The sequence below is a fragment of the Alligator sinensis genome, unplaced genomic scaffold (assembly GCF_000455745.1).
Source record: "Alligator sinensis unplaced genomic scaffold, ASM45574v1 scaffold677_1, whole genome shotgun sequence".
NCBI lineage: Eukaryota > Metazoa > Chordata > Crocodylia > Alligatoridae > Alligator > Alligator sinensis.
The window spans coordinates 1,110,381-1,137,900 of record NW_005842276.1 but is presented as its reverse complement, the minus strand read 5'-3'; the positions used below and the strand labels follow the sequence as shown (position 1 = coordinate 1,137,900).

The 27,520-nt window shown below is 39.7% G+C and overlaps 1 protein-coding gene across 2 annotated transcripts in view; it reads left to right on the top strand.

The window, feature by feature from the left end:
• ROCK1 (Rho associated coiled-coil containing protein kinase 1) overlaps nt 1-27,520 on the top strand; it is a 135,140-nt gene that overhangs the window by 81,076 nt on the left and 26,544 nt on the right. For both annotated transcript variants that reach the window (XM_006027930.3, XM_006027929.3), the window contains exons 12-24: nt 6,809-6,897; nt 8,437-8,485; nt 8,976-9,111; nt 10,190-10,281; nt 11,733-11,979; nt 13,977-14,083; nt 15,556-15,706; nt 19,358-19,518; nt 21,423-21,607; nt 22,294-22,363; nt 23,366-23,460; nt 25,794-25,959; nt 26,652-26,745. In XM_006027930.3, the coding sequence (XP_006027992.1) occupies nt 6,809-6,897; nt 8,437-8,485; nt 8,976-9,111; nt 10,190-10,281; nt 11,733-11,979; nt 13,977-14,083; nt 15,556-15,706; nt 19,358-19,518; nt 21,423-21,607; nt 22,294-22,363; nt 23,366-23,460; nt 25,794-25,959; nt 26,652-26,745 (1,642 nt within the window). The remainder of the gene's footprint in view (nt 1-6,808; nt 6,898-8,436; nt 8,486-8,975; nt 9,112-10,189; nt 10,282-11,732; nt 11,980-13,976; nt 14,084-15,555; nt 15,707-19,357; nt 19,519-21,422; nt 21,608-22,293; nt 22,364-23,365; nt 23,461-25,793; nt 25,960-26,651; nt 26,746-27,520) is intronic.

Here is a 27,520-nt window from a genome sequence, read left to right as displayed (position 1 = left end):
CTCTGTAATTAGTTGTTGCTTGGCTTGGATGGAGCTGATGGAATACATGCCTTGGTTCTATTATTCTTTTGCTTTAGAGAAATTTGAGATGCAGGTAACAACTGTTAGAGTATTGCTTGTTAGATTGCAACAGTACTGAGAGTAAAGTAGATGCTTTTGAAAAAAGATGAGGATAACAGTTCTATCTTGGAGACTAGTCTAGTAAAAGGAAAAAAAATGTGCAACTGAACCTGTTCTGCTTGATGTTTATTTTTATAACTCTTATTATAAAGCTTGTGATGAAATACAGCATTCAAGTGTGCATTTTTTATTGATTTAAATCGGTAAGTATTAAATTGAAGGAACTGTAATCAATAGAAGCATAAATAATCAGTCTGTCATGTGATTTGTTGCATGTTATTTTTCCAACATTCGATTGTTAGATAATAAGACCTTAGGACCAGATTTCTTTAAAAGTACATAGGCACCTAAAAATTTAGATAAGCCCATAGTAAGATTTTTTGCAAGTGTCTTAGCAGGTTGGGCAATATCAGTGGTATTTGCTAGCTTTTGGTTAGGCACTTTTGAAAACATTGCTAGTTACCCAATAGCATGAAAGTCTCTTCCAAAAGTAAGAGTACCAATGCGTATGAAAGTTAATTAGAATGCAAGTTTGGTAATATAGAAGTGATTTAGATAGTGTTGAAATTAAAAAAATAAATAAAATCTACACTACGAGTAGTTTTTATCACACAACTTTCTTCTTAGCTGTTTTTCTTCTTCTGTTGCATGCAGTAATGAAAATGGTGATACTGGCCTTCATGGTTAGTTGAGTAATGTTAAATTTATATACTATAGGATGCTGCCTGAGGGTACAATTCTGCAAGATACTGGGTGCCAGAAGTTTCCAATAAACATAATTCCTTTTGGGGATGTTCAGGACTTTGCAGGGTCACATTCCAGAGAAAGGAGGAATCTGCTTTTATTTAATTCAGTGAGAAATTTATTTTGAAGTACAAATTTATTTTACTTTAACACTTATTAAAATCTGAAAGCTAAGACTCTAAAAGTTAGGAAGACTTGCCAATTCCTTTGCAGTGGGTCTTCGGCCTTTTCACAGCTCAGGTGGCAGAACTGTTGTTAAGTTAGTGTCAGGAGGAGCACGGTCTAGCCTCTAAACAGTGGTTCTTAACCTTTTTATACTCAAGTTACTGCTCAAAAAAACCAAACCAAAACAAAAAAACCCCCAGACCTTAGCTTTCACTCATTTTTTGATTATGGAAGAAGTAATAAAGCCATCCTTTTTTACAAAGAACTCAGAACACCACTACGGGGCCGAATGTTTTTGACATGACAGGATTCCTGTTTGAAATCTCTGGGTGTATGTTGCAATTGTGTAGCTGTTTGCGCACCTAATAGTGCTAATACTGTGTGGTACCTAGAATGTTGTGGCACCTGGGATGCCTTGGCACCCACCCTTATTGAGAATCACTGTTCTAAAGATTCAGAATGTAGATGATATGGTAAAGGCATAGACAGTCTGTGATGTAGAAAGTGCCTTTTACCATATAGACTTGGATATATGAACTACTGTGTTCACAGCCAGCTTGGCACATCTGCCTGGCACTGCATGGTCATAGACACCCCCCCCAGAGTTTTGTTCTGCCTTCTTTCCTGTAGCCAGGCTTCTTTATTCTCCCCAAGGTAAAACAGAAACTAGAAAACAAATACATAAAAATATTGGGGGAAAAATATTCTTTCACTTCAACTTACTGAATTTATTTGCTGCTATTTAGATTCAGATGATGCAGAACTCTCTGGAATCTAGTCTTCTCATAATCCATTCACTAGCAGCCAGCACAACATGCCTCTACAAGCCTCTCAGAAAGCAGCTGCATACAGGCAGCCAGAGGCACAAGAAATCTAGCAGAAGAGATGCAGCTCCAAAGGCTGTGTGTAGAAATACCTAGGTCATCATTCCCAGCTGTCATGGAGGGGTAGGCCTGCCATATTCCTGCTACCCGCTCAAATTCTTGTTTAAGGAGTCAGTCTGAACAGTCAAATTAATTAGTAACTCAGACATGGATAAGTAAGTGTGCAATAAGTTTTCTTTGCTTTGATTTGCTTCTATTCATCTTTTATGCCCTTTCTTATTAAGGTGTGGGACAATTCTCATGTGATACTGCTTTATTTTCTAACTCAAACAAAATGACTGCGTTTACAGGCTTCCCCTGTTGCTCCTTATTTCTGTCAAAGTTTGCTTTAGACACCAGCTGTAAGTGCTTTCTGATCATAAGAACCATAACTTTGAAGGGTTACACATGTTCTGCACCCAAGCTGCAGATGGGATTCACCCCTTGGTTTGTTTGCCAGAGTCGCTCTGATCTCAGGCTAGTGTTTTATTTTCTTGAGAAGATACTGGAGCTCTTCTTCCTTTCAAAGCTTAGCAGAGACTGGTAAAGAATAGGGCTGTACAAAATTTCGGCAGCTGCTTTTTTTCGAGGTGTTACAGGCCGTTTTGGCGCCTAAAACACCGAATCCGAAACTAAACGAGGATCTGAAATGTTTTGGAAATGTTTCAGAAAATTTTGGAGTTTTGGAACCGGGCTTGCAGGGAAGCAGCTGTATGCTGCAGCCCTGCCGCATGACTTGGCTCCATAGGGAGCAGAGATCAGTTCCGGGGGTCTCCTCGCTGCCACTGCCTGCCTTGCAGTGCCCTGGTGACATGGGGCTGCCCGGGGCAGGCAGCGGCGGTGAGGAGACCTCAGTGTGGATCTTCACATAAAGAACATAGTTTTGTATCTAACTGTAACAGATACAGGGGTTTCTTACTGCATCTCTGGTTATCTCTGTGCAGTATAAGGAATAGGAAGAGAGGGAAAAGGATGACACCGACAGGACAGGTTATCCTGATACTCAAGAAGAAAACTCCATCTTTATTTTTCCATTGGAATAGCACAGGAAGTCTAAAGGGTACTAGAAAGGAAGCAAGGAATTATTCCACTTAAAAGGCAAAAATTCTACCCTTATCTCTACCATTTAATATGGGTAAAGACTGTTGGATTACATTTGCTCAGTCATCAGAGTAAAGAACAGTTCCTGTAGGAAATGTGATCTTTTGGATATATTTCTTTTGAAGATCTGAGTTGGAACTGTGTAACTACCTCTGTGCTGCTCATTTGAGGGGAAAATAAAAGAATCAGTTAAAACTTAAGCATTTGAGGAGAGCGGTCAAAAAAGTTTTGTACTTTGAGTTAGTGTGGGTCCAATTTAGTGAGCCTTTCTTAGTCGGCTCAATTTTGTTTTTGCAAGTTAAGAACCAAGCCCACTTAAGGATAGGAAGTTTTGGGGTGTGTGCCCTACCTAAAGATGCAGCGGAAGGAAGATATTTAGGTGAGTTGATGCACTGAAACTGTTTCAGTAGCCTTCCAAATCTTATCAGTGTCTACCTGTTTACTTAAGACCATTTATATCTGGACACATTCCCCTTTATCCTGTATTCTTAAAATCTGGAAAATGTGGAAAGCCTGTGAGCATCAATGAAGAAATCTTTCCTTGGACCAGCCTTCATCTTGTAGTAGAAATTGGTTACTTTTCTGCAAGGTTAAGGGCTACAACCCAAGTATCCTTTCATTCCTTGCGACTTAGTCATGGCAGGCCAAGCAGAATGTGGTGGCCTTCAAGTATGCAGGAAATAAATTCTATGGAGATAAAACATGGGTATGGAGCCCTTGGAGAAATGAAAGATCACCTTGATTGTTAGATGAGTTTGGAAGAAGGGAAGTATAAATTCTCCTATTGTCACTATAATTTTATTCCTATTCTTTTTTAAGGTACTGTATGACAGTAAATAGGCATCTCCTTTCAAGTGTATCTGATCGTTGTCCCCAGGTTTGACCTGGATCAAAACGTATGGCAAAATCATTTATATGCATTGCCCTTTTTACGCTTCAAGGACACCAACAAGAGCACACAGCCTGGTTGACTTGTCCTAGGAATGACTGGGGTGAGGGGCAAAAGCTAGCACATTCTTCAGAAGGACTTGAAGCACAGCGGTGCACCTGTATGTCTGTAGGATCCCAGAACAAATGGTTTTCTTCTGGGACAAAAATGCAGTGTCTATTTACAAGCTGGAAGAGACACCCATGGTGATTGAAGGAGAGAAGAATATATTAAAAAGAAGCCATGACAGGGAAAATTTCTCAAGGAGAGCACCACCCTTGTTCAGGCTGTCAGAATTTGAATCATAGAATCATAGATTGTTAGGGTTGGAAAGGACTTCAGGAGGCCATCTAGTGATTCGAGTCCAACCTCCTGCTCAAAGCAGGACCATCCTCAACTAGATCATCCCAGCCAAAGCTTTGTCTAGCTGGGTTTTGAAAATCTCCATGGACGGAGTTTCCACCACCTTTCTGGATAACCTGTGCTAGTGTTTTACTACCCTCCTAGTAAGATAATTATTCCAAATATCTAACCTAAACTTCCCTTGCTGCAACTTGAGACCATCGCTCTTTGTTCCGTCATCTTCCACCACTGAGAAGAGCCTAGCTCCATCCTCTTTTGAACCACACTTCAGGTAGTTAAAGGCTGCTATTAAGTCTCCTCCAGTCTCTTCTTCCCTAGATGAAATAAGCCCAGTTCCCCCAGTCTTTCTTCATAAGTCATGTCCCCCAGTTCCCTCACCACTTTTGTTGCCCTCTGTTGGACTCGCTCCAATTTGTTCACATTTTTCTTGTAGTGGGGGACCCAAAACATAACACAGTACTCCAGATGTGGCCTCACCAGTACTGAATAGAAGGGAATAATCACTTCCCTTGACCTACTGGCAGCACACCTACCAATGCAGCCCAGTATGTCATTAGCCTTTTTGGCAGCTAGGGCGTGCTGCTGGCTCATTCAGCTTATTGTCCACTGTAACCCCCAGGTCCTTTTCTGCAGAGCTGTTGCCCAGCCAGTCAGCCCCCAGCCTGTACTGGTGCATGGGATTGTTCTGTCCTTAGTGCAGGACTTTGCATTTGTCCTTGTTGAATTAATTTCAATCCATTCCAGTACAAAGCAGAGGCATTTGTAGGTGGAATATTGAATACATCTGGGCATTCTGTTGCTTTGAAGGCAAGAATTCAGACACTAGATAACAAGCCACTGATTTTGACTACAGAGCCTGACTTAGGTGTTTTCAGATGATGATCATCATCCCTCCTACTGGTATTCTTCTTTGGGTAAAGCTATAAATCACAAGGAAAGTGATCCTTGACTGATGATCAAATGTATGTTTAGACATGGTCCTCCTGCGTTATGTGATAGGGAATGCTATTTCTTTCTAAAGAGGAGATTTATGTCACCCCAACTTAGTTCAGCCTAGAATAGGGGAAGTGTGTTGCTCAGACAGCAATTAATAATCCAAAATTCCTCTTTCTGTTTCCCAGATCTTGTTTAAGACAGAGCTGTACAGCTCTCTATTCTTACCTTCTTCAGGAAACCAGAATTCTTCCTGGAAATTCTCATGTCTCTTTGATTGATATGCTCTATCCTAATGGGGTTTTCTGTTCTCAGGTCTGAGAGAAGCCCCTTGCTTTACAATCAAGGGTGAGGCAGCAGGGGGTAGGCGGGTGCTGCTGCCTCACCGTTGATTGTAAAGTGAGGATCTTCCCTCCTCTCCCCACTATGTTAAATAGGGAGGTGGGGTGGGAAACCTTGTCTTCTAATTGAGTAAATATGGTAATACAGCTGTTGGGGGGGAATCAACCAGAAGCCAGGTCTGTTTGTTTTAATTCAGAAGCAGAAATGACTTCTACAGGGTTTTTTCAGAGTTGAGTTGTTGTTTAGAATATTCTATATACTGGCTATAGACTAACCCCGAGTCCCACCCGGCTGCCTGTGCCTCCTCCACAGCCCTCAGCCTCCCCTGCCCCCACACTGCTTCTCTCCCTCTCTCCACTCCTCTGCTGTATTTTTCTTTACTTTTTCTCTGTGCCAGCAGGTTCTGTCCCTGCTGCAGCCTGGGGCATGGAGCATGGCTGCAGCTTGGCCCCACAGCAGCAGTGGTGCAGAGCTGACACTGCTTCTCTGGGCCTAGGCTGGGGCAGCAGGGCTGGCTCTGCACTACTGTTATGGGGCTGGGCTGGAGCCACATTCCATGTCCCAGGCTGAAGATGAGATGGAGTAGACCCTGATGTGGAGTAAAGGTGAGGATGGGGGTGGAGGGGAAGGTTGGGCAGGGGAGAGACTTGATGGGAGGACAAGTAGCGTTGGGACCTGAGGCTTTGGCAGGGCAGAAGCGATGTGAAGGGGGAATTGAGGCAGCCTGAGGGTGCAGGGAAGAGGGTAGACGGGCAGTGGGAGTCAAGCTGCCTGCCCCCGCTGCCTGCCCTACCACATGCCTCCAGTTGCCTCCCCCACTGTCTCCCACTGCCTGGCCCAATCCTGCCCCCCTTAGCACCTCTCCTCCCACCATCTGCAGTAGTGGGGGGGTGAGTTTAAAATGATCCTCCAATAATTAGCTTCCATACATGAAAAATTGCAATAAACGTATAAATTTTCTGTATGTAGAATCTAGGGAATGGGGGGTGGTCATCTTGTATACAGAGTTGTTTTGCATTTGGGTAAATATGTTAGCTTTTTGTAATTAATACATTTTTATATATTTCAAGGAGTTGTTGTCATGCTTTAATGACCAGCAAAAATATTTTTTCAGTATCTAATATAAAATAAGAAAATTATGACATGAAACAGCCATTCTTGAAAAACATCATCCCCCGCCCCCCCCCCCCCCCCCCCCCCCAAGTCTATAAAATATATAATGCATGTCCTTTTATGTATATATTTAAAGCTGGAAAACATGCAGAAAACAATCTATGAGTTGGAAGAGCAGCTACATAATGAAATGCAGTTAAAAGATGAAATGGAGCAAAAGTGCAGGTGGGTGCCTGTTAGCTTGAATTTCACATTTGTAAAGTTTTATATGCATCTAATATGTGAGCTTTGTAGTAGTAATATAGTAATACCATAAAGATAACCACATGAATAGTGAGAATTGTACTTTCAGAAATACTGTTGTCCGTGAAGTTTTAGATTTAACTCCCTTAAATAATTTTTCAGTGTAGCTTTCTTACCTATGCCAGAAGGAAAGTTTTATTTGTTAGGCTTGACATCAGTAAAACACATGTATCTTCTCCCTGAAATTCTCTTTGTTACCACTATTCTTATAGGTTTCAGAGCACCTGAAGTACCCTGTGAAAACAATGATTTAGAAGAATATAAACTACTAGGTGTACAACATGTACTAAAGTAAAAAAAAAATCATGTTATCCCATATTCTGGTCTCTTAAATGCTGCAGTACTGTTGAAAGCCCCTACTTACGCTTTGTACAGAGATTAAGTTAAATATGAACAGTAATTTTCTTTCCTAGTAAAACATTTTGCTCTTTTACTGGGAAAAGAAATATTTGAGGAATTTAATAATTTCTTGTACCTTCATCAGTTGAAAAATTGTCCCATCAAACAGTTGTGGTGCATGGTATAAATGTTGTTAGTTTGAAAAGAATTGCTACCAATAATGGTCATACGAGAATTCAAATGAATCACCACTATTTAGTGTGCTGTGTCTAATGCACATTCATATACTGGCTGCCCACTCAGTGGCAGCATGAAATGGTGCTAGAAATGCATGATTTGGCAATTGTGGTAGTACTGCCATTGATTATAAAGAGAACACCAGTGTGTCCTCTGATATCTGACTAGTTTTACTATGGGGTTAGTGGACTGGATTTCCCATCTTGATATAACCTGATAGTAAAGTATAAGCGTCTTTTAACTAACAAAATATCTCTGATCTTTTTAGGACAGGAGAAGATAGCTACAAAAAGCCCCCTCTTTGTGACTTTACCTTTTTCAAAACACTGAAAGTCAGGGTAGACACCCATACTGTGCTTATAGAAGTGACTATGATCTTGGTTGCTCCGTAATTCTGATTTGACCAGATACTGTTTTTGAGGTTTTATTCTGCATTTATCTCAGCCTCTCTTTGGAATGCATTTACTAGTTGTCATTATAGTAACCATTTCAGGGATGTGTGTGCTTAGAGATGTGGGTATGCATAACTAGTCATTCTTTTTAGGGAATTGCCAAATATGGGCTGACCAACATTTCTTAGCTATCAAAAATAAATAAATGAACTTCTCTACATATTATCTTTTGGCACTTTGGTATTTAAGGACAAAATTTAACACTTAATGTTTTGACATGCATTGCCTATAGTGAATTCTCATTGCAATTAATAATTGTGATCATAATAAGCTAAAAGCATATGTTGGTCTGGTCTTCATATTTATTAAAATCTTAAATGAATGCTTTAAGCCCTGTTAATAATATTTGTAAGTAGTTTTAATTATTGAAAAACTAGGTATGTAAAATAATACATTGTCTTAATACATTATTAAAATGCTTCATTATTTCTAGAACTTCAAACATAAAACTAGATAAGATAATGAAGGAACTTGATGAAGAGGTAAGTTTGAAATTTTTTAAATTTATTTTTAAATTGGTGTGCTAGTGTTCTTCACTGTGGCTTTTTCTATACCTAGATTCCTTTTCTGCATTTCAGATCCTGTGTTGAATGTTGTTTTCTTCCTCTGTAGTATTCAGTATAGCTTTTCAAAATTAATTGCATGTTTAAAACTCACTGTGTAGATAGCCTTCTAACAAATTATTGCCTTCTTGTTTTCATAGTTTAAATAAACAAAATTAACTGCTTACTGTTATCTATGTAGGTTTTGCAGTCATTTGTCAATGTAATCAACAAGTTTAAAAGTGGTGGTGTTTTTTCCAACCCTTACGTTTTCATGATTGGTCTCACTGCTGGAAATACCAGTCCTATTGGCTTTCATTCACTCAACACAATAGGACAACTTGCAAGATCAGACTTTTTCATATAAGAAAAGATTTTCGGGATCATTCCCAAAAATGCAAATAAAAATTGCCAGTTTTTCTAATTTCAGGGAAATCAAAGAAAAAACTTAGAATCAACAGTATCGCAGATTGAGAAGGAAAAGATTCTGTTGCAACATAAAATAAATGAATACCAAAGAAAAACTGAACAAGAGAATGAAAAAAGACGCAATTTAGAAAACGAAGGTATGCCATATGCTTGAACTGAGTATGATACCATATGTTTTTAGGAATAATGTACTTATTTTAATATTTGAAGCAGTTTAAGGTACTTAAAATGAAAAACTGAGATATAAGGGATTAGTTTTCTTTTTAATTTGTTTTGAAATGAGGTAAATAGTCTTTTAATAAGATACTGTCTAACTCATATATAGCAGGCTCATTTGGTAATTTCCCAGTATGTAGGTTGGATGGTTAATCTGTCTAGTCCAGTGGTGGTAGGCCTTTTTTCCCAGCAGGTTAATTGGGTAGTGCCTGGTCCAGCTGTGGGCTGGATGGTGGTTCCATTCCAGTGCCTGGCGTTGGTGCGGCAGTTACCATGTGCCCCTGCAGGGGAGGGAAGGGGGCTTGACACAGCCCTGCCAGAGGGAGTAGGGGAAGGGTTATGACTTGTCCCATTGGGGGTTGGTAAGGAGGGACATGGCCTGACTTTGACTGGGTGTACAGGGCTTGAGGTTTGGGGATTTGGCAGGGGAGAAGGGGACTTTATTAATGTCCACTGCTCCCCTGCTGCCAAATATCTGGACCCTAGGGAGCCCCGTGGGCCAGATGCAGTGGCTCTGTGGGACCACATTTGGCCCGTGGGCCGGAGGTTGAGCTCCCCGATCTAGCCAGTCTTTCTGAAGCTGACTGGGCTGAGCAGCATGCTCTGGGTAACAGTGTATCCATAATAACGTTTAAGTAGTACTTTCAACATTGAAATCCATGGGATTTGGCAAATGGCTCGTGCTATTTGCACAACTTGAAAGGGCAGCACACCTTTATCCATGGGCATCTGAAGTAGTTTATATCATATCTACACAAATAGCCACTTTCTACCCTCTAAAGTGTGTACATGGCGCCTTTCTGAGTTCAGCCAGTTAAGGATAACTCTATGCTCAAGCACAGAATTTGGCCTCAGGTATACCAGAGGATATATCCTAAGGATTTTGCTATCTTAAGTGATCTTCTAATGAGTAGAGCTAAGCTTTTGATGCTCTTTGTAGTGAGTAAAACATTTTTTATAAAACAGTTCTTGCATTTACTATTTTTATTCTGTGTCTAGTGTCCACATTAAAAGAACAGTTAGAAGACCTGAAAAAACTTAGTCAGCATTCACATATTACAAATGAGAAGATAACACAATTACAGAAGCAAGTAAGTGATTCCTTTTAACATCTGCATTGTATTTACTCAAATCTAAGACTACCTGAATATAAGATGATTGCCCAATAATTAAATTCTATATATGGAAAATGTATAGATTTATTTTAATTTTTCAGGTATAGAATTTAATTAGCACAGGTTTTGTCCTGAATTTGTCCCTGTCCCTGTCTCTTCTCCCTCCCAACTGCTACAGCAGGGGAAAAAAGTGGCTGGGCAGGGGTCTTGCCCTCTTTCCTTCTTCCCCCGAAGCCCTTTCACTCCCCGCCCCTTACTGTCAGACCCTGCTTAGGCTATCTTGCCTCCTTGAGGATGTGGAAATGAGGGGCAGATTTGTAACAGGGACCAAAAAACACTGGCTTTGAAATAAACCTACCTATAACACTTGCATAAAAGCAAATTACTACAGGTACCTACAGGCTTAGTTCATCCAGAATTGTTGCATTTCACCTTTTTTAAAAACTGCTGCAGGTTCCAGTACAGGTACTATGGCATGGTACCATAACCATACATTTAAGCAGCACTTTTCTACCTGCTTCAGCACAGTACATACTATATATGATATTAATCCAAAGTCAAAAGGGTCACAATTTACCATAGTGTTCATTGGGTTGGGCCCCAACAGAATCAACAGCATTTCAAGCCATGGTTTCCCCACAGCCCAGCACTGCTCAGTATGTGTGTATACTCCAGATAAATCCCCCTCTCCCTCTAGCCCCGCCAAAAGGATCCATGTATTAATGAGCTCCCACTTGCAACTGGAACTGGGTGTTCTTGTCACAAGTCCTGGGATCACCAAAAATGTATATGCATATGAGACATGAGGCTGCTTGGTTCGGCTCTACCTCATGGAGCACAGAGCCACGTGAATCATATGTGACAAATGGAGAGAGGGGGCAACAGAGCTTCTCATCCACACAGACATTTGGTTTGGCTGGTGAAGAAATAGAACTCATTGTAAATGGAAATAAAGGCCAGAATGAAGAGGAAGTTGAAATGTTTTCAGTGTAGTGGCTCACCATGACTTGAAAAAGAGTCAGTGCTGAGGAGGATGAGTGCAATGGGCACTATATCTTATTCAGAGGGGCTGCACTAAGCTTTGTGGTTGGTTCCCATCAGCATGTTTGCCCCATATGGGCCATGTGTTTTACAAGTGTGCTCAGTTTGGGTTGCATTCCATCAGCTTGATAGCTGGTTTCCATTACTGAGGACATGTTGCTTCTAGTAGCAATTTAATGGTAAACAGTGTATTTAATGTAGTGTTTCCTCTGTAAGGCAAGCTGCTTTTCTCACCATGCTGATTGGGAGGAAAAAAACTTCCTTATATTTGAGTTAATATAGTATTTTTTTTTATACTTGTTGTAATACTGATTATGTGAATATAACAAACCTGACCTGTTAGTTATACCTGGAATTGGAAGTCTTATTATTTTTCCTCTTACTAGCTAGAAGAAGCAAATGATTTGCTAAGGACAGAATCGGATACAGCAGTAAGACTGAGAAAGAACCATACAGAAATGAGCAAGTCTATAAGCCAATTAGAATCACTAAACAGAGAACTACAGGAGAGGTGCCGTGTTTTGGAGAGCACAAAATTGCAAGTGGAGAAGGATTATTATCAACTACAAGCGGCTTTGGAAGCAGAACGAAGGGACCGAAATCATGGCTCTGAAAGGATAGGAGAGCTACAAGGTAATCATTCATGTTGGGTTTGTTGTTTCTTCCTAAGAGTCTGATGCCATATTTTATACTTACCTGGTTATAGTGCACAGGCATGGCGCATATGCTAATTGAGCTATCAGAAGGGGGTTTAAATGGTTTATGGGCCCTCTACATAGAGATGAATTTGATGTATTGGAAGGCTTATGACATAAAAGAATCACCAAGCATTTTTCATGGACAGCAGCTAAAGTCTTAAAAACGTATTTATTATAGGGGTGGGAAATTACTTCAGTTGGAGGGCCACTTTGGTGAGCTGTCAGGGCCACAAGGATGGCCCTGCCCTTTTGACAAGTGCCCTGCCCCCTGGTTGTCATCTTGGGACCGAAAGGCCCACGTTTGCCACCAGAAGTCCCTCCCCTTGCCCCGATACTCCTTTTGAGAGGAGGGGTTACCATTTTGAAACTTTATTTTTAAAAATATTTTCATCCTGATTTGTGCGTGTTTGCATAGTGTATGTAGAGACAATTGCATCATAGCTCAAAATGCAGTCTTATTCTTGGTTGTTATGTGGGGGTGGTGATTGGGGAGAGGGTGTGTATGGTGGCTGGGGGTTGGGTGTGGGGTATGTGGTTTGTGTGTGGGGGTGTGTAGGAGGGGTTGGGTTCATGCACTCCCTTTCCCCCAGTGGGTGTCCCTGGCCCGCTGGGGCCCTTACCTAGATTTCCACTCTGGGCTGGGAACAGCCACAGCGGGGCCAGGTAAAATCTTCTGCCAGGCAGAGGCTTCTTGTGTCTAGCACCCCCTAGCTTGGGGCTGGGGGCAGGTCAGGCTGGGATGGGGGTTAGTACCTTAGCAACCAGAGCCACACCTCTTGCATGGAGGCGTCAGCTTTCAGAAGGGCAGTCCAGGGCTAGGGATTACAAAAGGGCCTTATGGGCTGGGTGGAATTGCCTGGCGGGCCAGATCTGACCCACAGGGCATACTTTGCCTGCCCCTGATTTATTAGACGTATATGTCGACTTTCTCAACAAGGGCTCAAGGCAGTAAGAGAAAAAAATTATAAAAGCAAGTAGGATAGCGTGAAACCTCCTGTGCACTTTGTAAAGTACATTGTAGCAGACTGCATTGTAAGAGCTGCATAGCTCTTTAGGCTTACAGGAAAGGGATTGTCTTTTGTGTAGTCCCTTAAGTGTATAAAACTGTGTTTTGCTGGTTCCTAGCCAAGTTTGCATGGAATTTACATGTACTCCTGTCAACCTTTATCAAGCAGTTTTTTGACAAGATGATCATTGAAATCTGTAATGAAAATTCATGTCCTATTTTACTTCAGAAATTCTGTGATATTTTTATATTTAAGTAATCTCCCAGAGTCATGCAGCACTCCAAGTACAAATATTTATAGGTAACATTGTACACAGACTGTATGCCAGGTCAAAATTTCATAGGATCACAGGAAAGTAGGACTGGATTGGACCATCCCCATGATCAAGGGAAGATAATCACTGACTAAACCAACCCCTCCAAATCAAAGGTGGCACACTGTCCTTCCAAAACAAGCCAGACAGGAGTCTTGAGCCCAGGACCTTTGGATTTAGGAGGCCTACTATCTGACCATTGGGCTGATACAGTGCTAGTAGTATTTAATACAGAACAACACAAACTTTCAAAGATACAATGAGCCAAGTTTAAATTCTTTAGTTTAATAGTATGTTAAATAGCTGCATAGTAAAGCAGACTACTTCAGCCTTGATGCTGGAGAATATGCCACAGAGAGGGTTAGCTATTTTGAAGTATTCCAAGGAAAAAGCTATCTTTTTTCCTCCCCTGAAGGAACTCCCCAATGCATACTTTTATTATGTGTCAGAAAATGTCTGTTCTACACTGAAGCAAAGTGTTTATTAATGGAAGGAAATGTTTGTATATTGGAGACTTTAAGAAAAGGAACGAAACAAAAACCTAAATGCCTAATAGCTTGTTTTCAATTCAGGCTTCTTAGCTAATATTAAACATAATTTTTTTTATGCCAGCTCGGATTACATCTTTACAAGAAGAGGTCAAGCATCTTAAAAATAATCTTGAAAAAGTGGAAGCAGAAAGAAAACAGGCACAGGATATGCTTAATAATTCTGAAAAGGTAAAAGCTTACAATACGTGGTGATTTTTAAGAAAATACAGAAATTCATTGACTGTTGTCATATTTTATAATCAAGGAATTGAGATTAACTTTGTAGCATTGATAAATCACAGCTTTTCTTACTAAAAGCTCTGTGCAGATCAATCAGTAGGTGTGTGAACTATGTAGTATTAAGTAATTTAAGAAAACTAATCTCATTCTGCCTATAGAGGTTCATGGGTCCTGCTGTAGGTCTTCAGCTCTGCTTTTAGTTTTGGCTGCAAAACTCGTATCTGTCAGTCGCTAGCACTGGTTCCATAACCCAGCCCTTTGGCTAAATAAGCAGTCATTTTTCATTCTGCCTGAACAGCTACAGGCAAGTTGCCCAGACTAGTCTGCTGAGGCTCCTTATGATTTTTAAATATAAATATTCTATTTTTTCATCTACTATTTAAATGTTTAGCTTAATTTGATTTCTAACTTGGCTAGTTCTGTACTGATTCCTTTGATCGACTTCTAGGGCTGAGCCACTTGACTTCCAGTTCTTTCTTCTTTCTGAAATGAGGCAGCATTACGTGTCTCTGGTTGATCCCAGCAAGACAGATAGGCAAGCAAAGCAGACATATGGGAATTCTGCTCTTTTTGCACCTTTTTCCATATTGAATGCATGGATAGGAAGCATAACTGGACCTGTGATTGCGGAAGTTCAACTGTGCTCCTCAGGCCACCCATAGTAGGCTGGAGTGACAGGATCCCTAGCAGGGAAGCATCACCCATTTCTACTCTAGTTTTGGGGATTAGATAAAATAATGGGGAAATGTCAAGTTCCTTTACACTAGTAGTGCCCAACCTTTGGGCCCTGTGGGTTGACTGAGTGGCGTGGGGTCAGTTTGTGGGATGAATCCTACATAGACTTGATGCATGTGTTGGTCCATGGTTGTGATCCAGTACTCTGGCCTGACCCCAGGTGGCCGGATCTGGCTCCCCACAAGTCCAGAAATCTGGCAGATGGGGTGCAACAAGGCACTACTCCCTTGCTGCCAAATTTCTAGATCCTTAGGAAGTGCCGCAGGCCAGATGATGTGGTTCCTTCACAGGCCAGATCTTCACAGGCCTGAGGGTTGGGAGCTGAGCACTTGTGCTCAAAGACCTGCTGAGCTTGCTACATCAGGTACTGTTAGGAATTTGTGGTTCCAACAGAAGTTTTAATCCACCTTGATGGAGTTGCTCCAGGTTTACAGGTTATGCAAATCAGAGAAGAATCTGATTCCACTAGTCTTTATGGGGGTTTCTCCCATTCTCACAAATGCCTCTTTTTATCTAAACTACCAACAAACACAAAGAAGCTAACAGTAAATAATGCCTTTATTGAATAATGCATTCTATAGTCTATTGAAAATGAGATGTTTTATTACCTTCTGAGCTTGTAGAATGCTAAATAAGATAAGGAGTTTCTTTTGAAATCTTCTGAATGTTTTTATAATAATTTGCAGGAAAAAAATAACCTGGAAATAGATTTAAACTACAAGCTCAAAACATTACAAGAACGGTTAGACCAGGAGGTAAATGAGCATAAAGTGACTAAAGCACGGTTAACTGACAAACATCAATCAATTGAAGAGGCAAAATCAGTTGCGATGTGTGGTAAGTGTTGTCTGTTAGTTTCACACAAAATACTGTACAGATTTATACCTTTTTTCAAAATAGTAATTAAGGCTTCTAAGCCCCTGTAGATTTCAATAGGAGTTAAATGCCTAACTAGAAGCTAGGGACGTTTATACGCATACTTTTTTTGTCTCGATGCACTGGAGATCCGCTGCTATGGACCAGACTCTTTATCGAGTCCGCTCCGCATGCGACCTGAGGTGAACTGCACTGCGCCACGTGCAGTTTTATAAGTGGCAAAATGCACGTCAGCATGCAGTGCACTTTTGAACTAAAGCACCTCCAATGTGTTTTAGTTCAGAAGTGTTGCCCCATTTTCTCAATGCTGACGTGCATTTTACCACTTATACAACTGCAAACATCACAGCACCAGGAGCATTTCAAAGCACCCGGCGCTGCGGTGCTTGCATGTATGAAAATGCCCTAGGTATGTAAATTGCTTTTTAGGTCCAGTTTGTTTACTTATTTATTTTTAATTCCACTAAAACACCAATGTTTTTGACATGTGGTGCTCATTATGGAATAGCTTTTTAATCACTGGTATGAAGAAAATACATATGCATGTCAAAATCCAAAACCCTAACATTACTTAAAGATCCTGGAGTAGTTGCATAACTTGTATATATTAGCATAGGTTCATTAGCATCACTGTAGTGGGGATGTGTCCAGTGTACTCTAAATGTGAAAGTTATGTACTATGTCTTTAAAAAGATAATCTGTAATTTTACTTCTTGCAAGTTATCACCCAAGATTTCTTCTCATCCAACCACTTTTTCTCCAAGTTGGAGGGCTTGTGTAAATAAATAAAATGTAACACCTTAAGATATTTTTTGCCATTCATTCTATCAAAATATTATGTAATTAAATTTCTGATAGACTTTTGGGAATCCCTTGTTTTTGAAACAATACAAGAAATTAATGAAATGTTTTGAGCACTAGTATTATAACAGTTAGTACAGTAACATGTAGTTGTCTGTAGGAAAGTATTAATCTTTTTAGTGTCTGTCAGAAATATACAGCTAGTAGAGTTCTGTTTAGTATTGTGTTAGGATGTGAAGATTAAAAGAATGAGTTATTTCTTTGGCATTCAAAGAAAACAGAATTGCAAACTTCATCTTAATTATGTCCACCCTAGTGGGTGTTCATGTTGGCAGAGATTCAGAAAAGTCTAGGCACCCAAATCCTAGACTGGGTCCCTATTGAGTTGCCTTTTATACCTTAACAAATCTACCATTGATTTGAATTCCAATATATAGCATGGTTTTCTAGCTCACGTTCATATACTAATACAGTTGAGTTTTGTTGATTGTATTCCTGTATATTTTGGTTATGAGTTTTTAAAATAATTATCAATTATTAAACTAATTCTCACTTTTTGTTATTAAGATTATTACAGTAAGGGGAAAAGTGTACATTAGATTTTGAGATTTTTAAAGAACTTTAACACCTAAACTAAAGAGCTCTCTAGATACAATTTATCATTAGCAAAAATTCAAAATATGGAAAATACAGTAAAGCTTTTCAGAAGACGTGGAAAGATTCTGAACTTCTAAAGAGCACTTCAGTAGTGCTGGTATCTTAGGTGATTTTTGTCCCTGATGTGACTATACTGAAGTAAGTGAAGTTGCTCAAAGGGCTTATCTCTGGTCAGCAGTTGACTTCTGTGAAACAAGTATTTCCCCTGTGTAAGTCATCTGTCTGAACTAAAGCTTCACCATGATACCTTTGTTGAATGAATTATTTTCTGTCCAACGTTCACTTATGTCCATGCATGTACACTGTATTGAAATACTTACAAAATTAATTGTGGATTGCTGTGCTTCTTTCCATTCTTTGTATGTTATCATGGAAATCAAAGTTCGTCTGGAGACATATAGGGATATGTCCAATATAGCTACAGGGTGCTTGGTGTCAGCGCCAAGGAAGTAAGTCCTGATGACTTGCTCCTGTTCTGTGTTCATCCACCCTGGTAATCAAATGAGTGAGTTGGTCCTAGGGGCAATCCTGGCACTATGATCAAAGCTTTTGTTTTTGGCATGCTCAAGAGTGGCAGCATGGAGTGCCCTCAGGCCATCTTCCTTGCTGTATTTCCATAGTTTATATGTTTATTCATAGATTTCATAGACATCAGGGCTGGAAAGGACCTCGGAAGATCGAGTCCAGCCCCCCGCCGAAAAGGGCAGGAAGTCAGCTGGGGTCATAGGATCCCAGCAAGATAAGCATCCAGTTTCATCTTGAAGGTGTTCAATGAAGGCGCTTGAACCACCTCCGGTGGCAGGCTGTTCCAGACCTTGGGGGCTCGGACAGTAAAGTAGTTCTTCCTTATGTCCAGCCTGAAACGATCTTGAAGTAGTTTGTGACCATGATGGAGCGTTTTGCTTCAGTAAGACCCAGTACCCTGCAACAGGACTGAGCACCTCGCTGTTGCGTTGTAGACATTAGGGGTGTGCAAAACAGGCCCTATTTGATTCGGATTCGGCCCGAATCGGGGACAGTGATTTGATTTGTTGATTTGGATCACTGTCCCCGATTCGGTTCGGCCATATCCAAATTTGAAGATTCGATGCCGATTCAAAGAATCAGCAATTCGGCCATAGACACAGCTTTAAATGTTTTTTCTACATACCTTGAGGTACCAGGTGCAGCTTGTGAATGCTGTGATGTTGGGGTAGATGGAGTGTCCCACAGGTGCGTTGGGGGGGGCCACCCTGTGTGCTCAGTGGCAAACCCAGAAGTTCACCGGAAGTACTTCCAGTCTACTTCTGGGTCCATTGGGGAGCATGCTGAGCCCCCACTCTGGGCCTCCTCGGCTCAGCAATTAGCCAAGGGGGGGAACTTGGGTGTCCCTCCCCCCCGACCCAGGAGGCACCAGCCAGCTGGGGGGCGCAGGGGAGCCCCCCAGCATGCTCTGCAGTAGACTTGGAAGTGAACCGGAAGTGATTCTGGTCCACTTCTGTGTCTGTTGCCAAGTGCGCTAGGTAGCCCCCCACGCTTTTGTGGGATACTCCATGTGTTCCAGCATTGCAGCGTTCACAAGCCGCCTGCTACCTAGAGGTATGTAGAAAAAACATTTAAAGTTGTGTCTATGTCCGAATCGCTGAATCTTTCCGAATCGATTTGGAGGGATTAAAGGGATTCTATCTGTCTGATTCTATTCGGATTCAGAGATTTGGCCACTGGAGAATTGGGCCGAATATCCACCGAATCAAATCAGGGACCAAAGCTTCACATGGCCCTAGTAGACATGCTTTTAGAGTGTGTTAAAGAACTTGTAATTTTTCTGGTTTTTAATTCTGGTTTTCCTTTCACTAGTAATAAACCATTTGCTCTGTGTGTGTTTCTATTTTAAAATATATATATTTAAAAAAAGTGCTTCACTTGTAGGAAAAAAGGTTTGTATAAAAACAGAAATTTTTCACTTTGTGTTTGCTGCTTTAGTCCTATAAATTTTCCTTGCAACAGACTGTAAAGTAACTTCAAGAGCTCAACCTAAGGGGGCTACTCAAAAATCTAATAATGGAATCATGGATGAAATATTAAGGTAGTTAAGAGTGCAGTTAGGCAAGTCTGCTCATACAGCTGTCGTATTTGTGCTTTTTGCGCTGTCAATTGTTTTTGTTTCCTGTCCAGAAATGGAAAAAAAAGTTAAGGAAGAGAGGGCCGCAAGAGAGAAGGCAGAGAATCGAATAGTTCAGATTGAAAAACAATGTTCCATGCTGGACTTTGACCTGAAGCAGTCTCAGCAGAAGCTGGAACATCTTATTGAACAAAAGGAAAGGCTAGAGGATGAAGTAAGTTTAACAAAATACATTATGGACAAACATCTTTTCTATGGGAAGGGAAAAGTTAAAGAATCTTAATTAAGTTACAAATAAAGACCTGAATCCAATTAGGTCAAAGCTTATGTAACATCAATATTAGTTATATCTAGGGATCTACTTAAATTAGTTTCATGACTTTTGCAGAAAACATGAAAAAGGGCTATCTCCACGATCACTGAAAAAATGGCATTGGCTATGATTTCCCAGGAAATCAACTAAAAAAAAATTAATAAAAATAAAATGCTTGCTCCCCAGCACCAGGGGCGGGGCTGCATGAAGGGCAGGGTAGCCAGCAGTCAAGAGGTCAGCTGCCCCCTCGTTCCCCCTCCCCCAGGGCCTCTGCCAGTCAATGCCAAGGGGCGGGGCCTTTCCATCAGTCAGCGTCAAAAGGTGGCACTGCTGTGAAATGACCATGAAACTGTCTCTGTGGGTTGCGACCAAGCTACGAAAATTGCCTTCTCTCACTGTGTGTTAGGTAGGTCCCTAGTTGTATCCAGCAACAGTTCACTTAAATGTGAAGTGTAAGTGTAAATCCTAATAAGCTAAATTACACACACCTTCTTAGATCCCGGATAGCAGATCTGTCTGGTCTGTTTTCCCTGTAAATCATGAATGACAAACTCTCCTGGTCTCCTGCACCAGATCCAGGTCAGGGAGCTGCAGGGGTCAGCATAGCTGCCATTCACCACCACCTCTGACATGTATCCCCAGTAGGGCTCCATACCCCAGATTTTGACGGTGGGCCCTACTCCCAAATTTCCAGCCCTTCCAGGAGTCCCACAGGCCACATGTTTGATGCCCTTGCTTAAAATAAATAAGAGCTATACACTGATAGTGCACTGCCATCTGGCATAAAATGGAGTCCTAGGCATTCTAGATTTGCTGTAAATAATACTGCAGGATTTTGCTGGATTTTAGATGCAAGCATATTTTTTGCATCATCACAATCAGTAGTTTATTTCCAAAAATGTGTGCTCTCGATAAACAAAATTGAACTTAAACTCAAGAAAAGTTGCAAAATTAAGCTTACATAGGTAAAATAGATGTTTAACTTTCTTAGTTTTAACTGCATGACATAATGGTACTAGTTCAGCTTGTTGTTGCAACCCAACTTTTCTATATCTCTTGTGTGTTTGAGCCCTTATTTTAATGTTGTATTAATGCAATTTTTGCGTTTCTTTTTTTTCACTTTGTAAAAACAGAAACACTTGAATCTAAGTTTAAATTGCGGTGTTTTTAAACTTCAACTTCCAGTTTTAAAACAGGCAAAATACACTTTGTTCTGGAATCTGATCATTCAGAATGTGCAAAAAAGAGTTTCAATAATGTCAGCTGAAAGCATTCTCATATTGGTGTTTTTAAGAGTCTCATCTCATTCTTCTGGATTAAAATGGGAAGGATGGATCCAAAGAATGGGTGCCTGCAGTTTAATTTTTTACACAACCTATTGACACCAAAACTTTTACTGAGTGGAAAGACACAAACTTCTAAAACTTAAAATCCGTAGAGAAGAAGGATAACCTTACAGCAAACCTCTTGGGTCTCTTCCATTGTCATCTCTAATGTGAAGTAGCTGGGAAAAGGTCAAATATTTAAAACATGGATAAAATTAATAGCCAGATACAGGAAAGCTCTTGAAAGGTCTTATGAACCCTCAAATACAATCCACATGGAAAGCTGTTTTGTTAATGAGATTAACATGTCCAAGAAATATGAGACTCTTTGGAATATTTATTTGTATGTACTATTTAATTTGTAAAACCTGCAAAATGGTAATGCTTGACATAATCTGTATGTGAAATGCTTTTAACCAAATCCAGGAAAATATGCTTAAATATTTTAAACGTTAAAAATGAATTATCAAACTATATTAGGTTAAGAATCTAACACTTCAGCTGGAGCAAGAGACAAATAAACGAATTCTGGCACAAAATGACTTGAAGGTTCAAGCTTCTGAGGCAGACAACTTGAAGAGTTCTGAGAAGCAGCTGAAACAGGAGATAAATACATTGATGGAAACGAAGAGATTATTGGAATTTGAGTTGGCTCAACTGGCTAAGTAAGTGAAAATGTGAAGTAGTACATGAGCATGACGCAGCAGAATTTTTCTGTATATTGCATGTCACTGTCCATGCAACAAAAATACTTTGAGGTGTGGACGTTTTTTTCCTAAGTGAGCGTACAGCCAGCATTAGATTATTTTTATTTTTAGTTGTAGGTTCTTGCCTGATCCTTTTGTGCAAAAACTTTTCCAAACTCATATATCTGACACTTGGCTTCTTTCTGGAACATCTGGAGTGTCTGTTCTAAGAACCGTTACTTGGGGATTAGATTTTGGGTAGTGCATTGGAAGACCACTGCTGAATACATTTTCCCCTCATTAAATCACCGTGTTTTTCCTTATAGCTTCTTTAGACTGACAGCAGACAGCATTGTTCTTCCAACAAGAGAATTCTTTTTTATTGTGCCTTGGCCATGCTGTCCTACCACTGAAGACAGGAATCAAACTCCTTTCAGAGCACTGCTCATTACTCATTAGGGATTACCATCCCTTAGGACTGCCATCATGGTAGCCTATAAAGCATGTTTTAAATCACAACTTTAGAATAAGGCAAGCCATTGATCTTCATAAATTATGTCATTTAAAAGCACAATAAAAACAAATTATTGGTGCAACTGGCAAGTGCTTTTACATGTTTATATGGTTTTTAGATTTTTTATATATACTTTTCTTCTTCTTTGAAGGCAATATAGAGGAAATGAAGGTCAGATGCGGGAACTTCAGGATCAACTTGAAGCTGAACAGTATTTTTCAGTAAGGTTCATGATGAATTTTAAAACAGTGGAAGATTATCATATTAAATAACTTGCTGACTGTGTGCTTCATTAGTTTGGCATTTTCAGTAATATGCATAAATCTATTCAAAAATAGAAGTATAAAAAATGTAAGCTAACATGAAAATACTTTGATTACTGTATGGCAACAAGCTTTATTAAAATATTAACAAACCAGGTATAGTGTTTGGTTCCTGTGGGCAATGAAGTACCATATTCCTTTTTTATATTATATACATAAAACATCCGATTTTACAAGTACGGAATAATACATCTCTCCTTCCCCCAAATCTTCCAAAATCTGCTTCATTTAAATTGGTTTAAAGCAAGCAAGTCTGTATAGATCAGAGGTCAGGCATCCCCTGGCATGCATGCCAAAGCGTGGCACATGAAGGCATTTTACTTGACATGCATGCCTTGGGGTGGCTGGTGGGAAGAGGCTGGGGCTGCAGTGCCACAAAGATAGGGGCCCCTCATGGCTCCCCTGTCATCATGGCTCTCCTGTCATCTGCCTCTGGCAATGCTAACACCATACAGGTCAAGGTTGCAGGTATTTTTGGCACTCTGCCCAAAAATGTTGCTGACCCCTACATTAGATTATGATAAGGCTAGCCTACATTAAGTTATAAAGACTCAAATGAGTAATAAATATAAGATTTATTTTAGGTGTACAGTTGTGGGGATTTCATCAGAGTACCTTGAAGCCTAAACTATGGGCAAGGAGTCCATTGGTTCTGTGTTCGTTACGCAGAACAAAAAGGCAGTGTCTGAAAGGTAGATAGAGCAATAAAAAGAAAAGTGTGTTTTTTTTGTTTTTGTTTTTTGTTTTTTTTTTAAATCAAAAAAATCATGAGACTATATTAATCAGCATGAATGGGAGTGGTATTAATATATCATCAGCATTACTATTCTCAAGCTGCTTGTATATGAGAAACTTGTAAAGATGGATTTGAATCTAGACTTTTCCTTATTTCTATTACAGACACTTTACAAAACTCAGGTTAAGGAGCTAAAAGAAGAAATTGAGGAAAAGAATAAAGAAACTCAAAGGAAAATACAGGAATTGCAAAATGAAAAGTATGTGCTTTCTAATCCTTGAACAGAAAGATGTTTACCTATATGCTACCTGTTTTTGAAGTGCTGAAATCAGAATAAAAATCTCGTTTCCTACCCTATGGTTGAAAAATGCTTGCTTATGAAAAATGTAACGGGCATTGAAAATGTCCCTGTATACTTTATAAGATGAGGAAGACATTGGATAGTACTTACTTGCTCACGACAGATGATGGAATTGGAGCTTTTGTTTTTATTTATTTTCTTGGACTAAGTTTGGGAGATGAGGAATTTACAATTTCTTGGACTCTAGAAATATTGAAAAACGTGTCTTTGTAAGGCATCCGTACTTTTTTTTGGGGGGGGGGGAGGAAAGAGGTAGGAGGTGTGCTGTTGACTTGATAATTGCATTTGTTTTTAAAACCAATAAAATAGTCTTGGAAAAAAGTATAATCAAAATAATATTTCACTTGGAAATGGATCTTAAAGATGCTACAATCGTCTTTTGACAGTTCAGAATTCGCCATGTCCATGTTACATTTTTATTTCAAAAAGATCTTTTTAGTGCTTTGTACACAGCACAATGACACCATTTTACTTGTCAAGTTTGGCTCTCGTTTTGCTTCAGCAGAAATCAATAGCGCAAAACAGCTGAAAACCAGTGGAAGACAGTTTATTGTTGATTTTGGTGAGAGGAAAAGGAATGAGATGAGCCCTCTACATTATTAAATATGGTGAAAGGGGGGAATATTATTCTCTCTCAGCTACACAGCAAGAGCCATTGTGAGTCTCTATCTCCAAGATGGAGGAAGGAAGGAACCAACTCCTTCAGCCTTCTTGGCCTTCCTCTTTCACTTTTTCATTATCATTTTTGTCATCCTGCAGGAGCAGTTTGTTCTGCACCTGCCTCTTTAGAAGATTTCCATGTTCATTGCATACATTTTTAATTAAGTAACACAGGCAAGCTATAATTTTCACTCTTTTGACTGGACAAAAATGATAGAGCAGTTTTTCTCTTTCAAAGAATTTAGAAAGACTGCAATTATGGATTTTTACTTAAAATCTCTGGGTTCATCTTATAAATCACGGTGGCACACTTAACTAATATCATTGTGTGGCATGCTGTGGCACTCGGAAAGGAGCTCAAAGCATCCCAAGGTGGCACAGCATACTGGTTGAAAATCACTGGTCTTATGATTAATCACCTATACTAGAGGCTCATCTGTATTGCAGCTACAGTAAGTAATCAGGACTCAATTGCAGCACAGTTATCCTTGTATTGTTAAAGGACACTTTATTTTGCTGTACAGGCAAGACCTTCACAATGAGTTGATACTTTCAGAAGCTTTGCACTGGCTGTCACCTGGCTTGGGGAAAATAATAATACTATGCTTTAACTGTATTGGACCAACTATAATACAATCTTTTCCCAACACAGTTTACAGAAACTCTTTGTATAAGTTCTCTCCCCCCCCACAAAGACTTCAGTCTGGTGAACAGTGGATGAGAGCAGTGTCATAGCACTTAAACAGATATTATATCTTGAAAAAGGTTTCAAACCTGGTTACAGTTGGTTGTAACTTGTGTGCTAGATCCTAATAGTCACATAACTCCTATGGAGTTACTTAAACTCCCCACCCCACCCCTGCTGCAAGTGGGTAAAGCAGTGTGAGAGTGCAGGTGGCGGGTGATCAAGTGACTTGTCTCCTGCTTCCTACCACCTGCCTCTGTTTATTCTCCAGCAGGGCTCTGGCCCTGCTTCAGCCTGGGGCTTGGAGCATGTGGTTGCTCTGGTTCCAGCCTGACCACACAGCAGCTGTTGTGGAGGTGGCTGCTCTGTCTCGGTCCTAGAGTTGGACTCCTAGCCAGAGCTGCTGCTGATACTGTTACCAAGTTGGGCTGGGGCTGGAACAGTTGTGTGCATTTGTAGAATTGAAGGGAAGGTGGTGCTGGGGCAGAGGCTGTGGGATATGGTGGGGAGTGGGACAGAGGCAACAGTGGGGTAGGCAGTGGCTGTGGCTATAACTTTGACCCTGAGCCTGGGTTGGAGCCACTGCTGCCACCTACCCCCAACTCCTCCTCTGCCACCCATTGTACTCAAATCCAAGATGAGGGACTCCTCCCTAAGTTAAGTGGGAGAGGGATATAGCAGGGGGGGAGAAACTCATCTTGGATTTGAATAAATAAAGTGTATAAAAAAATGCATCATTATAGTTGTTGAGCCTTCAGTTTCCTTGTTCCTTATTCCTTTAAAGGGGATGTTTTTAAAATAAATGATTTGTTGAAAAGTATAGTCTGGACTTGCCTTCAGTTAAGTGTTTTTGCGCTGTAAATGTGATCTTAATATTCTGTTATAGAGAAACTCTGGCTGCACAGTTGGATCTGGCTGAAACCAAAGCTGAGTCAGAACAGCTGGCTCGAGCTCTCTTGGAAGAACAGTATTTTGAACTTACTCAGGAGAGCAAGAAAGCAGCATCAAGAAATAGACAAGAAATTATTGATAAGGATGGCATAATAAGTCAGGCAAGTTACTTTGATGTAAACACATTCTTCAATTAAAAAAATAAAAATTTAACAATTTGTTTCTTCAGTTTAGCAGAGAAGTCTTCCTTTAAGGAACTGCATAATGAAGCATTTTCAATTTGCTTATTTCTTATATAAGGACAGATAGCTAAAGTCCAGCATCTTTTTGTGTACCAGCAGTTATTTTCAGGTTTGAGGTTAGGTTGAAAATCCGATCCAGTGACTCGACTCTGTTAAAGGCAGGTGTTGGAGCATGGAATCAAGTAAATATAGTACTCATCTACACTAGTCTCTTCTTGTATGATTATATTACTCAAATGAATGCCATGATCTGAGAATAATATTACATTATGGAAAGCTTTCATTCCTATTTCTGGTTGAGTAATATTGTGAATAATATTATATTCTGTTTGAGTAATATTATTTCTGTTTGTTAGTATTTGTTGCATACTGGGAATCTACTAAGCACTTAATATCATAATAGGTCTCTTTTCAAGGATAATTGTCATATGCATCTGCAGAAGAATTGGAAGTTTTATGTTCAACTTTGAAAAGTTAAATAAATATGCAATCTAAGAGTAGTGATTCGACCCAAAATGCTTTTATTGATTTAAGATTAATTTTAAAGAATAAATATAATTTAAATATATATAGCAAATGCTTTGTTAAAAACTATCTTTGTTTTCACATAGCTGGAAGAAACAAATAATACATTAACCAAAGATGTTGAGTTTCTAACAAAAGAAAATACAGAGGTAAATGAAAAAATCAAGAAGCAGGAAGAAGGTATGGCATAATTTTTTTTTATTATTATTTTAAATTCATCATCAACAAAAGAAAGCTTAATAGAGATGCATGTGTGTGTTCATCTTGCAGAAAGAAAACTAGCTTTAACTAGTTTTTCCTTAAGCATTAAGGAGCATACAATCTTTTTATACTTGATCCCCTTCTACACATATTAAAAGGGGCTAGGACTTTTCTTCTTTGAAGGGGCTTCAGGGGAAAGCAGTTGCCTAGGAAGTATGCGCTTCCATGGGCAAATGTTAACCTGTTGCATTGGGAAGGAAAGGTTGGAAATTCTTTTTGCTCAGTTAAAGAAAAACTTACATTTGTGAAACTTACATAGCCTAGTACTTTAACCATTCCATTTAATCATTTAATATTATATCAACATACAAGTCAAGCAACACAGAAAAAAACTTTTTTCTTCATATTTCAGACCCCATACCTTTTGTGATGGCAGTTCAATTTAAGTGGTGCTTTGAAAATTATAGTATGAATGTTCTTCAGTATTGTGGAGTAGTTGGTCATGATAGCATATTTAAGATAGCAGCTGAATATTTTGTGTAACGGGACATATATGATTTTTACTGAAGATTTAATTTAAAATGCCATTTATGACACTGTTTTCATGATGATTTGAAATATGGAATGATATAGAGACAGGTGATCCAAAAGTATCACTTTTGGCAATTTTACATATTTGTTGAACTGGAAAACATGTTTTCAAATCAAATCACACCTGTTTCCAGGATGTTGCTTACCTTTTTGTGATTTTCCC